The following is a 16,211-nucleotide window of genomic DNA, read 5'->3' on the forward strand; positions in this document are numbered from 1 at the left end:
TAGCAGCGTTCACCCCGCTTCGCTGCGGTCACCCCGGAACGCAATAAACTTTGTTACTTAGATAATTTTTACTTTTTCGCTTTCAAGTGATATGATAAAAACCATAGAAGATTGCAGTAAATCTTAACATTATATCGCCTGTCATTTATGTTAACCCGCCCCGCTTCGCTGCGGTCATCCCGGTGCTGGCATATTGTAAAAGTGTCTGTAAAAATAAGCAAATCAATTAAAAAATTTTAAACAGAAGATTCAAGCTATTTTCCGCTGTATATCGCCTGTCATTTATGTTAACCCGCCGAGTGACACGGTCATGCGGGTTGCATATAAATACGTTTATTTTTACCTATGATGAACTAACAAAGGATTTGTGGACACCTGAATGGTCAATTATCTCAAGACACTGGTAATTGAAAATTAAAGTGATATGATAAAAACCATCTAGGGTCCAAATCCTAATAACCCCCCAAAAATGAAAGAAATTGGTTCAGCCGTATTAGCGTGATGAGCGGACAAAGGATTTTGTACGTTCTCTTTTATATATATAGATTTAAAAGTAGCTATGCTGACATTGCTTATTAAAATTTTACAATCAAGTAATACTAGAAATTCTATCTTAAAAATACATCAATCACACTTATTTTCTGTAAGTTGGCCACCTGTCTAAGTTGGGCACTTTTCAATGGAACCGATGGTGGCCAACATAGACAGGTTTCACAGTATTAGCCGAATACAGATTTACGTTCACACGAACTTTTCCTTCACGGGTAAAAGTTTATATTGTAGAATAATTGTCACTTCATTTTCTTTGCTAAGCTTATCATGTAGACATGAGCAAGTCAGAAGAGTGTTTAGCATTCCCAGTATCTTTTCACTTTTAATTAAAATTTTATTGTTCAATATAGCAATTAAATAAAATACGAAGAATGAACCTCTCCACTTTACTGTAACAAATCTCTGAAAACCCAAAATTACAATTAAGGCTTAGTTTTCCTCTTTCAGCATTATTGAGTTATATAAAGGGTACACGAGAAAAATATACCAAACTATATTTTTCAACTTTTGTAGATAGGAATTTTGAATGATTGCTTAAAATTATAGGATTTCTTTTCCGAATTTTGTTCAGTTACTAGCATATTTCTCTATTAATTAAGGGAACTTCTAAAACTACATTCTCTGATCCTTATTATGAACTTGTTACGTTAAAATGCAAAAAAATTGAACTTAAAACTTCCTTCCCCTGAACCATTCATATGTAGCATAAGCAGTGAGTTCGGCTAATTGCCATTACAGACAGTTCTCGATTTATTGAATAGATCATTGCAAACTTCTTTGTGTAAGTGGATTGTTTTTACTATAGCCTAAGATTCGTCGCAAACACGTATATTTAAAAATTGAAAAAAAAAATACTGTTCAGTATTGCTGCAACGCAAAAACTCAATTATATAATATGCTTGATAAATAGAGTACAGAAACTTGTTTTGTTATAACGCCCTAAAATAATTAACAACAGTTCAACAATATTTTTGACATTGATTCTTACGTAAGCATGAATTTTATGTATGTTGCAGGAATTTACGTAACTCAAGGACTATCTATATTCATATATGTTTATTGAGGCTTTCTTTTATACTAATATGAAATTGTTAGTTAATCACTTTCATATGAAAATAGTTAAAACTATTGTGAAATCCTAATTCGCTCACAGTCTACGAACTTTTCATATTACAGCGATTATTTCAAATATGAATTCAGTCTTTACATTAGTGATTAGGCATGAGCATGGTGGAAAGATGGGCATGAGTAGTGCCGAATGTCTCACACACGGTTCAAGTTATCAACATAGTTTATCATTTAAACACTAATAATTCGAACAACAATAGTGGTAACTTTACCTTAGGATTTTTCTTGCTCTCCACATATTCTTTTATAGCATCATCCCAGGCATAAGCATAACCCTCGTTGATACTGTAGATTTTCCCTCGAGATGGAATCTTCATCAAAGGATCAGTCAGAACAAATTCTCCAATTGCCTATAAAGATCAATTCAACTATTATTATAAGCAATAAGAATTTTATCTCAACTAAGAAAAAGTATTGTTTTACAACTAAATTTTATGCTTTTAAATATTAATAGCAAGGGAGAAACAAGAAATCGCAATTTAAGAAATAATGTCGTAGATTATTTTTTGTTTACATTGATATTAAGTAGAGTTGAATGTGCGAATCGTGTAGCGTTGCAGAAGAGCGGACTGAATGTTTTCTTGCGTTACACGAACCATAATAGGTATCAAAATGAAAATAGATAAAAATGCAAAAGAACAGTATGCGATTTTATTGAGAAATGTTAGATCGTTGACTGGCATGACTCAATGGCTGTTGCCAAAGGAAAGACAATAATACGAAGAGGATTTATGATCACTTTTAATGTCGATTATTTGTAGAATCTATACATACATTTAATTATGTCCAGGTAATATAGTAATAATTTACATTATTCTGTCATCACGATCGCCAAAGTAGTTGTCTTCTAGTAGATACCTGCCGTACCTCATCTTTCTGTAGCATCCCACATTATGCTGTAATAAATCTTGATTTAGGCAACGTGCTTGAAGTAGTTTATTTTTCTTCCAGCTGATCATCGCACAAATTAATTCATGATTGTTGATTTGTAAACAAATTAATTCACTGTTATTCATTTGCATTTAATCTCAATCTATGTTATCTACATAACATAATATTCTAACTTTGCAAAACGAATAGCCCGGTTTTAACAGCTACAATGCGAAGAAACGGAACCTAAACGTGAACAATTGCATCTTGGAAAGGAGAAGAGGATTGATTGCTCGTTACAGTGCACAGTAATTTGGTCGCATTTGAAACCTGGTCCAAACTACTTGTCTTACTTGAAGATGCAAATTATGATTTAAAGAGCTAAATAATTGGAAATAATAAAGAACAGTATGTAATTGCTGAACGAAAGTCCAAATTATGGTGTAAAAGCCATTACGCTAATACACTGCAACCCATAACAGTGTCTTATCTTGCTAGTCAGACAATAGCAGCTCAGGAGTTTTCACACTTGTAACCCACTTTAATAACTTGTTCTGAGTTGCAGATTCTCTCAACTATGCAACAAAATATCGGAGATTTTCAGCATATGCAGTATTACTTGTTCACTGAATTTTCACGCGAGCTGGTATGTACGATCTTGTCTCTATATTGAGTAATGTACCGATATTTATATCGTACTTCCATTTCAGATATATCGTCAATTGCAAGTAAAGCCAAAGAAATTAATGGTCAATGAAACCAAACCTTATAAACTGAAACCGATTGTAAAACCAGGAATATTTACGGGTATATAGTTTAAGAATTTCTTGCGATCTCGCCTCGACCATCCTGGGTCTATAAATATATTTGGTGCTCATGATGAAGTCTGGAGCAAGATTCTATAGTTTTCTGCGCTCTCCTTTTCTATTTTCGTTAGTGATGAGCGCGAGTCTTGGTCTTCCAGTTTTTGCAAGAGTCTTGCATGCAAGACCGAGACCAAGACCAGGAATTCCGATGAAAAACCAAGACCATACCTGCAAGATCAAGACCAAGACTCTTGTGCAAGAGTCTTGCACAACTACAGGTACGACTTGAATTTTTTATAGAATGTAAACAGGGGGGGGGGAATCATTACATCTTTCACTTGAATTTCTTAGCTTCAGTAAAAATGCCGCTGGAGTAAATATGTTCCCAGTTGTTTATGCAATCCGTGAGAGACGATCTGTGCCTGTAGCATATAGCTAAGTATGTCGTTTTCTGAATCAGTTGTTCGAGTTTTCTGTATTTATTACTCGTTTTCTAGCCACACAGGTGTCATTCTAATCAAAGCTTGTTGCACACGAAGAAATGTGCCATTGGTGATGGCTTACGATGCATTTTTTTTTTTTTTTTTTTAACAATGAGGACTACTTATCGGGAAATCAGATACTATTCTACGAAAGCGCAACATTTGCGGTACTGCGACACTTGAGATATTTCGAGTATCAACAGTTGTGGTACTGGGACATTTGCGGTACTGTTCGAAATAACTTCTTATTTTCCAAGCTAAGAAATGATATTTTCGGGTGTTCAGTGAGAAGATAAGCACACAGTATCAACTGCTACACAAAGACCACGTTTTATCACATTGGTGTAGCCAGCAAGCTGTTCTGTTGGAGAATAAAATGACTTTTTCAGGAAACTCGGGCTTTTTCGCATACCAAAAGCAGACTTTTTTTTCAGAATATGAAACCATTATTAACTCACCATACATACATAGAAACATTTTCTCGAAACACTAAGAACATGATAAGAATCAATTATACAGAAAAGTGAGGAAAAACATTTAGTAGGATACATAGTAGACAAATCCAAAAGATGTAAACAAATGCTTGTTTGTGATTGGTCAAAACTGGAAAACGTAAACAAATCCTATCTCTGATTGGTCAAACGCCTGTCCATGATATTTAAAGGGAACTTCTAGAAATATTTATATATTTTTTGTTTTCTTTTATAGCTTTCATTAAGTTTTCCAATAGCTGTTTGACAGTGTTTACTCAAACTTGAAATATAATATTTTTCTTTCTTCGTTTTTAACATATTGAGATACTTGTAATTATGAGAAAGTATTACGGAATTATTCAAAGAGCAACTTGCCTGCGGAGTGATTTATCACAAGTCACTCATTTTGCACACAGATGTCAATTGTTATTAGCATATTTAGGGATTTTTGATCAGATCTAGCTCGGAATAAGTATCAGAGGCAAAGTCAAAATTAACCTTCAATGATTTAGTAATTTATTTTTAGGGATGCACACGAGACAGGATTTTCCTGACAAAATTCGAGTCGAAACACGGCTCTTCCAATAGAGAAATATACATTTTTCGAGTCGAGACATCACTTTTACAGCACATTTTCGAGACGAGACAGCCACAAATCTTTTCTCGTGCGCATCCCTATTTATTTTCATGATTTATAATAGAGTTCAATACGCCTAAACACAAAACAGCGAAAGTTTTGAAACAAATCTAATGTATAAAATTTAGGTACAGTACTACATATAGTTAATAATGAATAGAGGTTTCGATTACTGTGATAATTTCCATTAGGTGGCCCGTGTGAACTCCTCTTGTATCTTCATGACTTACCAAAATCAGCATATCAGAATGAATCACATAATATTAGGGTGTTCCATCTCCATACGCACCCATTTTATTATTATATTCATTTTAATTTAGATTAACGCGGGTAAAATGGGTGCTTTTGGCGCACGTTCCACGATGTGTACCGTAAATGTCCCACTGTCTAAGGAAAAGTTTTGAACAGTACCGCAAATGTATAGTATCGCATGTGTCCTAATACCCTATTCTACAGGTGTGTGCTATCTGGAGTAAACCTAAACCTTTGACCTTCGAGCTGGTAAAGTTTGTAGGCTCGTCCTGGGATAAATATAACAAACGAGGGATTTGTTTTTCACCCTTCAATTGCTTTGCCTCAGGCAATCTGCCGACGAAACGCCACAAACGTCCAGTAAGAAGAAATTTGCAAAATAAGAAACGCAAGTGGCGAGCACAAAATCTAAATTTCATGCGTACTTTGAAGTTGTTGTGGGAAGTGGGGAGCATCCTTATGGGTTATGCAAACTATGCAAAAAATCGAAGAATAAAGTGGCAATAAAAATGAAAAACAGAAACAATTCAGGACTGAAGAAACATCTTTTAAAAGTGCATAAGAACGAAGTGCAGGAACTATTTCTATTAAAGCAGCAGCAAACTCGAAATATTGCAGATTTCTTTAAATCTGGTTTGATTATAATCAATATTATTATAATTTTTTCTCTAGTTTTGGAAATATTGCTAAACATATCATCATCTTCGTCATCATCATAGCTATTCTACCATTATAGGCAGGTCACTTGCTGTAACTGAGAAGCTTCAATGTACGGTAGTCTTGACCTAGTCTCTTCGTCTTGAGACTAGCTGAAGACTACCGTACAAACTGGAAATGGTCTCTTCTGTTTTAATACCTCCCTTCAACTACAGTCTCCTTCGCCTCTCCCTCTCTTTCCTTCTACCATACCCTCTAGCATTTCTCTCATAATACAGTTTCTCCTGTCAATGTCCCAACCAGTTCCTATTCCTCTTAATTACATGTAAAATTCTTTTTTTCTTCCCTACTGCTACTATTTCTAACACATTCTCATTCGTTTTCCGTTCAACCCAGCTAATTTTCTGCTTTTTCCTTTATGCCCATGTTTCAAAAGTCTCAAATTTTTTCATCGGTTTTGCGTAATGTCCATCCTTCTGCCCCATAAAATACATATTGGAATCAGCAAAACAAAATATCAATATTTAATTGGAAGTCTGTTCAATACAAAGATTAGCTAATCAAGGTTGAAAAAAAACTGATGCCTTAAGAGTGCAAAAAAAATTGCAATTCATATTATTTGAGTAATCTGTGCCAGGTTGATTTTCTCTCATGTGTCTCCGGGGTAGCCACCCCAAATTGGGAACCAGTGGTGTATTGGATCTGTTAAAGAATATAAAAAGATTACAAGACGTTGTGATTTATCTTATAAGTAGTGAAGCGTGGGCACCATTAAAAATAAATAAATAAAGGTCATCGCCTATGTTGTACATTATCATCATATTTACACGAAGGTAAACTATATTGCATTTAGGAACATACATTGTATTTCCGTTACTATTGATGCATTATAGAATTTATTATCCCTTATATTCAGAGTAAAATTTCCCTATGAAAAACATAAGATTTCTTAAAAGCAAAACTTGCAAGACTCTTGCAAGCAAAACCAAGACTAAGAGTTCCAATGCAAGACCAAGACCAAGGCTGGATGTGCAAGACATAGACCAGATCTTGGTCTTGCATTTGCTAATCACTAATTTTCGTTATCTCTGAATCTTTGGTGGCAGTTACTAAAATAATTCTTGTGTTCCCATTATTAGATGTACCGACTCCACCTTACATCGACTCATGAACGAGTATACTCAAGTCTTCCTTCAATGTGTGGTGTATCAGTTTTCTCTTTAATTATCACTTCATCCTGCGGTTACATTTTCCACTTTAGCTACATCCTTACTAAATCACTTCCGTAAGCCGGAAAGCAGTGTGGATAATCCAAACTGAAACCTCGAGATTTTCGGGTTATTGAGTTTTATCATTATTTTAAACTTCCGAACGCATAGCACTTCCGTAAGTGCATCACGCAATTTACGTTCACCATTGTTAGATGACGGATATGACTGAGTTACAAACTTACACTATATAGATAAGTACAATTGTGGGACTTAAAGTCCATAAAAATACAGCCTCCTTAACCTTTGTGTGTGTCTTACTTTCCCCTGTGTCAGTTCTGAAGTTTCTTGAGCTGTAACCGTAAATTTTGAAAGATCTGTATCAAGCACGTAGCCAGGATTTCGTAATAGGGGGAGGGGGTCCGAGACGAAATACTGTGGTTATCACACCAGGAGCTCGATTATTCTCAACTATTTTACTAGCAACATATATTGGTTCGTTTAGTCAGGATTTCGTAATGGGGGGGAAGGTGACATGAAATAGTATGGTTACGCACAAGGGGCTCGATCAATCTAAACAATTTTACTGGCAATATACTCATATGGGTTTGTTAGAACAATAAAATGATTGTATCTTACTAACAAGGCAGGGTACCTCGGTGTAACACGCCGATTTTGATAAGATTGCACAGACATACAGATCATCAAAAAAGAAGCGACACGTATTTTTTTATATCGGCCAACAAGCGTATTGAAAGGGTCAAATGGGGGCATAAAAATGGGGTCAAAATGAGATTTTATGCAATATAGCGAGAACGAGAAGAGATATCGGGAAAGGTTAAATGTACGAAATACTACCCATAGTTGACGCAAGCCATTGAGGTAGAACTTACCCATGTGAAGGAAGCAGAACATCCGGAAATGGACCAATAACATGTACAACATATTCATAATGTGCTACAGAAATGAGTGAAGAGGGTGGCAAGGAGCAGGAAGAAAGAAAACACGAAAATGTAAAATACATGTTTTTGCTTTGGGTGCATACGTTATCCATATGCGAAAGAGACGCAAATTTATCTCACTGCACGAAGATTCATCTCTACAAGCATGAAGGATGCAAACGCCGTTCGTATAGGCAGCCAGTGAGACAATACTGCACAGTGGGTTGCATATATTGTGCAATGGGAGCAACGGTGAGATACATATTGGAAACGGGAATGTTTGTAGCTAGTAACACATACACACACACAAAATGCATTGCACAGTAGAATGTAATAGCAGGTGGTCCACATGTAAGATAAAGAGCAACAGCAATATCAGTTCTACGCATGAGTATCTACATTATATCATGAAAATACGCGTACATATGTACGTACAACATAAAAGTCAGCAGAGGTGTATGCTGAAAACAAGACGCTCACTCGTGATAAGTAGCACAAAAATGATATTTCAGGAAGAAATCGTCCAAACAAAAACAGTATTTGCACCACGAACACTTGATGATGGATGGGTTCTGGCACTCTGCTTCTTCGCAGACCAATGACGTCAACTGATGAAAACAAAACTCCACTGGATTTGGAAAATAATCTGGTCGTGATGAAAGATATCCAGAACAAAACCATGCGTATTGGAATAGATGTATGTACCGTGGAGATGAAAGTTGATTATGCACCAAGGGATTGAAGTTTCAGTATATTGTCTCTGCTGTATAGATTGATGTTGAGTTGCTGAAGGCGTACCGCATCAGATACTTTGCGTACGAAGTTCTTCCAAATTCTGAAACCATACACATCCAGAGGTTGTATTAACCCAGTTGTGTGTGTAGGTATCGTCATAATGTTGCACTGCTTGTCCTGTGGCATTATTGTTGCCAAGTCGGATCGATCATAACCCGTCCACGAGTCGACTAACAGTACCGTTTGCTCATTGACTTGTGGAAGGAACACTGATTGGAACCACGTCTTAACGATCTGTTTTGTCACTTTCCCAGATGATGATGCAGAAATATATAAGTTTTGTGGGCGGAACATTGTTTGCTGAATCCGTGGCCCAAACGTACCATGAAGTTCTTTCAAGACTATGAGCATGGGCGACAGCAATCTTCCACTGGCAGACATAACAGGCTGTATTGTGTAGCTATGTGTGATGGCAGGTAGAGATTGCATTGTTGCTGTAATATGCTTCTCGCCTCGCAAAGCCAGAGAGCGTCCAGAGTGAAATTCTAAAGCAAAGCCACTCTGATCTGTGTTATATACGTTATCCTCGCCATGAGCAGTAATGAGTGATTGTACATTTTGGACGAAGGTTTTAGCGCTTTCGTGCACTTGTGTGGCCTTCGCTGTAATGCTATGTGTTACAAATTTTGTAACTTTGCGTGAGACGATACCGTGACGTGTTTTAAAGCGCCATAACCATTTCTTCGAAGCTTTGAAATTAGCAACGGCTGTTGTTTGGTTTGCTTCTAACACCCAACGTTGCAAGTCTGTGTCATGGACAATTAAATGCCGCTGTTTTGCTGTCGCAAATTTTTCATACACAGTTCGGTCTATCACGTTTAGCTTTTCACGTTTGGTTCCACCTTCTGTGATCTGTTTCTCCCATCTATATAGATCTGTTCTGCATTTGACACGCTTGAAGTGTTTCTGTACAGATTTCCAGGACATCTTTCTCTTCTTCCCTCGTTTCCAAAACGATACTGCCTTCCGCTTGTATCCCATGTCCACAATATCTCTGCTCTTGACTCCAGTTGTATGTACGTTGGAGGTCGTTGGGCCATCCCACTCATCCATCTCATCTTCACTTGCCATACTTGGGATGTCTGATCTATTGCTGCATAAGAGGTCTTCTTCAATCTCAACATACATGTGCCCATTCGTCTTGAAACTTTCTAGGATGTTAAAAATATAGTCCTTGAGCTCCATTTCCGTTACCGTTCGTGGTGTCCGGACATATTGTGTTGCCTGATATGCCTCCACTAGCATATCCACCACATTCAGGGGATTCACATAGACCATCTTGCGACCACAAACGTCACAAGCCCACTTACACCTCACCTGAATTTTGTTACACACGCACAAATACGCACAAGCACACACCACCAGTTACACAACAATCAAATACCACTCCAGCTACCACACTGTCCAATGTTCACCAATAGGTCTCACAAGCAGTTAAACGTCGCCTTGCTTGTCTTGTTGAGAATAGTACCTGTGAAAGACACAAATGCACATACACTTTGCTGGCTCTACACCTCGCGTTTGGCAACTTCGTATACTCAAACCAGCTCGTATTGCATACGCCGCGTCCAATACTCTCAGTGTTAAAACTGATTTTGTGTACAACGTCAACTTGCTCTTTCTTTCCTTACAGTACCTGCACCTGTCATAATGTGCTACGTCATCTGACCTCGTATTCCTTCATCTATTATAGTCTAGTAGCTTAGCAGCATAAAAGGGCCGAATTGTGCAAAATGTGATACCAACATACCACTTTCAGGGATGAAAGACCTATTAATAAGAAGTAACTCCTGATATAGAACCACCTCGGCGGGTATATTGTTTTAGGTATATGACGTCATCAATATGGCCGCCAACGAATTTCCACTTGACTGAGTTTAAACCTGTATAACTCTATTACCATTCAAGGTAGAAACTTCGTTTCTCCTTTATTTTGCAGAGAATACATTGTACCTATATTGTCATTATAAATACTTGCCTTATATTGCCGCCAGTTTTTAAATATGGCGTCTCAAACTGGAAAAATGTTTATTTTCAAAACGATTTTCTGTTTTATAGCAAATAACTTTGAAACTGCTATGATTATGGAAAAATATCTTGAAACAATCGTCAAAGGTCATTTTAATAGCTTTCGAACGCGACCAGAATCATTGATGTATCTCAACAAATAACTGAGATAATCAATTTTTTGTAGGACTATATGTCGAACTTTCGTGAATTGTATCCGTAGATGTAGATATATGGCATTCGTAGTTCCATTGTCCCTTTGACAATAGGAACACAGTACCGCTACCAGTATGTCAGCGAGAGATAAATTTGCAACACAATAAACAGTTATACAATTAAATATGTGAAGAATTTAGAAGAGAAAATATTAGTGATATAGTATGACTATTAACTTAACATCTGAAACGTACTTCAGAGAACTAGGGGAAGTAATTTTTGTTAATCACATTTCTTATTTAGACAAGATCAACTCATAATAAAATTATCTTCTCGATCACACTGTCCATCGCAGGTACACAATATAGTGCACACTAACCCCAAGTTTTGACACTTGCAAGAACGTTGACAAAGAGTCTTGCAACCACAGCGAATAAGTTCTTTACAGTGCGCAGATAACTTATAGTAAGGACCACAGAGGAGGATAACCACGATCCACCTTCTTTCAACTCCATTTACAAATTTCGAGTATTATGGGCATTTTCTGGAGAGCTTGTGACCAGTAATACCCGACCTGTAGGGCAGCTTGCAGACAGTGTTGAAATAAGGCTGCCTCTGTAGATGGGATCCCTTCGTAAGAACAATTCTTTTTCGTCATTACTCTTTGTCGACAGTCGTTAACATTTAGTAAAGAGCTAGAGAGATCGTACAGGAGTATGGTGAAGCGTTGAAGAGCTGCAAAGTCATGAGCTGAAATTTCAGCAGGAGTAACTGAAAGTTTGATGAATGTATCTGTTATTTCAGGGAATGCTTGCCACCACCTGCCAATCTGGCTTCTTGCCACGACCACCAAAAGCTAACACTGTGTCACCCTGTAAATGCGTCCCAAAAGAACAGGGCTTTTGAGTGTGACTTTCCTAGGCTTGTCGCAATTTCGTGGACAGGAATATATCTCTTATTTTTAGAAGTCCCATATTCAATCAACAAGTGTGATACATTGAGTTTAAAGAATAAAGCAACAACATCAGAATCGACAGTTTTAATTGAGATATTCTTATGTCCGTGGTTGTTGGCATGCAATGCATGCAAGAACATGCGTGTGTCTGCTTCTTCTTCTTTGCAGGGCATAAGGCTTGTTACGTCATATTAGAGTTTGCTCATGCGGTATCATCACATGCACACACAATCTCTCTCTTACTATCAGAATCACTTATGTTCTGCAAGTGTTTACACAGAAGTCGAAATAAATCAGTTTTGTTTTCAGAATTATTGAAATGAAATGAAATTTTGAGTTTTACGTCCCACGGTTATGCCGGTTAGGCTAAAGGAGACGGTGATAATGAGTAATGAATGAAATGGTGGAATGAAGATAGTGGGAGGAAACGGGAGAACCCCGAGAAAACCCACGCACACGGTGTTTGTCCACCACAAAGTTCACTTGGCGGGAGCAGGGTTTGAACCCGAGACCCCTAGCACCAGAGGTGAACGCTCTACTCAGAATTATTGAAAAATAATGCCCATTTTTTGGAGTCCGTGTGGAGTCTTTCACAAATATTCTTGGTTCTTTTCCTCGTTGGTCTCGTTCTTCTTTTTTCAGACTGTCGGGATCATAATTGTCAAAGACTATGTCCATTCTGATGACATCACTCGCAAACTTTTCTAAAAATGGTTGAAATGTGTTAGTGTAATACATAGAAAACGCCTGTCGCGGAATAGGCTTCAGCATGTGAGCTAATACTGCTCCATTAAATATAACACCCGATACACTAGGTACATCGTATTGTAATGTTCCAAGTGGTTCTAAGCAAGAAATAAACTCTGATTTTGTTCCCTTGCGCAATTGACCATTTGAAGAGAGTGACGGAGGATACGAAAGGTTTTCGTGAGCAAAGAAATTTTTGATGTCTCCACCTCGACTTTGACAAGCTATGTATAGGCGAGAAAACAGGTTACAGTCACTTTTTAAAATTGACGTTTCGAGTCCTTTTTTCGTTCCTTCTTTATGCGATGTGTGAAAAAGCGAAAGTTTATTTCTTTTAATCGGTTATCTTAAAGGCGTCTTGCATTCGATGAGCCGTTTCCGAACAAATGTTTTGTACTGTTGCTTTCCCAATTCTTCTGTTATGAAGACACTCAGCTGCTTTCTCATCCATAACAGCATATGTGGCAATGCATATTAGGGCACCATTTCTCGAGCAAATAGATTTCTATCATCATCATCATATGCATTTACTAAAGCTTTCACATGTTTTTTTGAATCTAGAGGAAAAAGCGTCTGTATCTTCATGATGACTGTGATAATATGAATCGTCACTTATTCCTGCCTCTTTCTCAAATTCGGTTAGTAATCCTGCAACCACTGGTTCCGAAATCATCCAACGCAGAAGAGAACTTTCATTATCAAAGAGACCAATGGCACCTCCTTCACATTTTAGATCCTTATTACATTGTTCATGTAACTGGTCGTGGGACATGTGCGAATATTTACTGTTTGCCTTTCTTCCCACAAAATTACCTTTCTGAAATTCATCATATATTTGTGGGTTTCGTACATTCAATTCTATCAAAGACTTTACGAATACTGACATCCAACGGGCATAATTGATATGATCCAGGGCGAACATCCAGAGACAAATCTGATCCAATGCACTATAATAGGAGGAAAATTTCGCCGATCGAATACTGTCCAGAAGTGATTCAAGGTTCATGGCCGTGTACCAAAATTTGAATTGGGCCGATTGAGTCTGTCTTAGTGCTACCCAGTCTTGTAATGTAAGAGTTGGATCATTTTGAGTTGCGTTATCTGCGTACTCAGAGTAGGCTTTATTCAGAAGGATGTATAAGGCTGCCATTGTTACCGTATGATCATAACATGAACGTTTAACCTGCGAACAACTGAGACAACTCTCCGCTTTTCCAGATGGGTAGACATTCGCTTCAACGAGCATTTCTGTCCAACCACTGCCCCGCAGGGCAGTCGCCCAAAACGCCCAATACAGCTATTTCTATGTGAAGGCCTCCCATCATCTCAACTACTTGATCTTCTCCATACTGGTCGGGGAGCAACCACTGAAGGCGTTTTGCTATTCCATACACTGGATGATCGTAAGTGATCACTGGGATTTATTGACCGCAATATGTTCCGCACAACGTCTATCGCATGTCTAACCATTGTAGGGAATTACCTGAGTCACAGAATAATGGAAGTACAGCAATTTCACTTTGTGGTGGTGCATCACAGTCTTTTTTATCATTGGAATGGAATGTTGACCATGATAAATGTTCAGTGCTATCTCTATATCCTAGCACGGTTGTTTCAACAGCACTAAGCCACTTCCTAGCTTCTACTAGATTGTTTGTGTGGGTCCAAACTAATGAATTCACGGTTGAAAGTGGCACTTCAGGACGCTGTGTTGGTGTACTTGGGAGCTGTGTATACCAATCTGGTAACTAATTAACACTCTTCGTCCATTTTCCGTTGATTTGCAGGTGACACGAGGCTGGTTGAAACTGGCTGTGTAACTGAATTAATGAAATAGCGGTACCATGAAATGATTTAACAGACGTACTTGATGAAGGATTGTGGTCCAGATTATCGATGGCAGCGCAGGTAAACACCTCTTTCTGAAAGTTTGGGATGGAGATGTTACTTGAATCAGCGTATGTTTCATTAATCATATTTGAGGTTCTAGATGACACTTCCAGAAGACGATCATATGAGATTGATAATCCTAAATGTGCCAATCTTTCAATAATACCTGAGCGTATGTTTCAGTTATCAGATTTGAAATTGTAGATGACACTTCCAGAACACGATCATATGAGATTGATAATCCTAAATGTGTAATCTGTCAATAATACCTCGTTTTCTTGTTTTTGCATGAATCATCAAACCAACATTTAGCGGTAAAGGTGTTTCTGTATCTCTCTGGTGCCGAATGTTCGTAGTGGGTTCTTTTCTCTTTCGCTTTATGCAGTTGTGACGAATTAACTGGGAAATCGATAATGCAGATGTATTAATTGTCTATCGTCTTTCGCCTCAAAGAAAAGACAATAATTTATGTTACTTTATGATTCTACATATGAAAAAAGATATTGGTGGTTGTTGCACGTTTCTATCATTTCTCTAATGCGAGAAATAAATAATTTTCATAATCCGTATGTAAGCCATGGCGCCATAATGTGTTTATGACGTCATATACTGGCTTCTAGACACAAAGAGGGGCCAATCACATGTTATGTCAAAATTCTTCACATCCAAAGAAAGAGATTGGCGGTTATTGCATGTTTCTATTATTTTTCTGCGGCGAGAAATTCCCACTTCCCGTACCGGAGATAAACCGCAGCGGCCATCTTGGATTTATGACGTTATAAAGAGTTTTCAGCACGGACAGAAGATAAACACTTGTGATTTGCTATTCTCCACGTTAAAAGGAACATACTGGTAGCGGTACTATGTTCCTATTATCAAAGGGAGAATGAAACTACAAATGCCATATAACTACATCTACGGATACATTCGAACATTATTCACGAAAGTTCGACATATAGTCCAACAAAAAATTAATTATCTCAGTTATTTGTTGAGATACATCAATGATTCTGGTCGCGTTCGAAAGCTATTGAAATTACCTTTGACGATTGTTTCAAGGTATTTTTCCATAATCATAGCAGTTTCAAAGTTATTAGCTATAAAACATAGAAAATCGTTTTGAAAATAAACGTTTTTCCAGTTTGAGACGCCATATTTAAAAATGGCGGCAATATAAGGCAAGTATTTATAATGATAATATAGGTACAATGTATTCTCTGCAAAATAAAGGAGAAACGAAGTTTTTACCTTGAATGGTAATGGAGTTATACATGTTTAAACTCAAGTCGAAATTCGTTGGCGGCCATATTGATGACGTCATATACCTAAAACAAGACACTCGCCGAGGTGGTTCTATATCAGGATTTACTTCTTATTAATAGGCCAATCATCCCTGAAAGTGGCATGTTGGTATCACATTTTGCATGATCCAGTCGCTAAGCTACTACACTATTAGTCGTTTCTACCACTCAACTTGAGGTTTTGATCTTATATGCAACCCGCTGTGCAGTACTGTCTTGCTGGCTGCCTATACGAACGGCGTTTGCATCCTTCTTGCGTGTAGAGATGAATCTTCGTGCACTGAGATGAATCTGCGTCCCTTTCGCAAACGGGTGACGTATGAACTCAAAGCAAAAACACGTATTTTCCATTTT

General features: G+C 37.6%; 1 protein-coding gene across 1 annotated transcript in view; it reads right to left on the bottom strand.

The window, feature by feature from the left end:
* fbp (fructose-1,6-bisphosphatase) overlaps positions 1 to 16,211 on the bottom strand; it is a 66,061-nt gene that overhangs the window by 13,370 nt on the left and 36,480 nt on the right. Inside the window, exon 5 of the mRNA XM_081734094.1 lies at positions 1,893 to 2,030. Within this exon, the coding sequence (XP_081590220.1) occupies positions 1,893 to 2,030 (138 nt within the window). The remainder of the gene's footprint in view (positions 1 to 1,892; positions 2,031 to 16,211) is intronic.

The sequence above is a fragment of the Thermobia domestica genome, chromosome 12, assembly GCF_964235325.1.
Source record: "Thermobia domestica chromosome 12, izTheDome1.hap1.1, whole genome shotgun sequence".
Taxonomy (NCBI): domain Eukaryota; kingdom Metazoa; phylum Arthropoda; class Insecta; order Zygentoma; family Lepismatidae; genus Thermobia; species Thermobia domestica.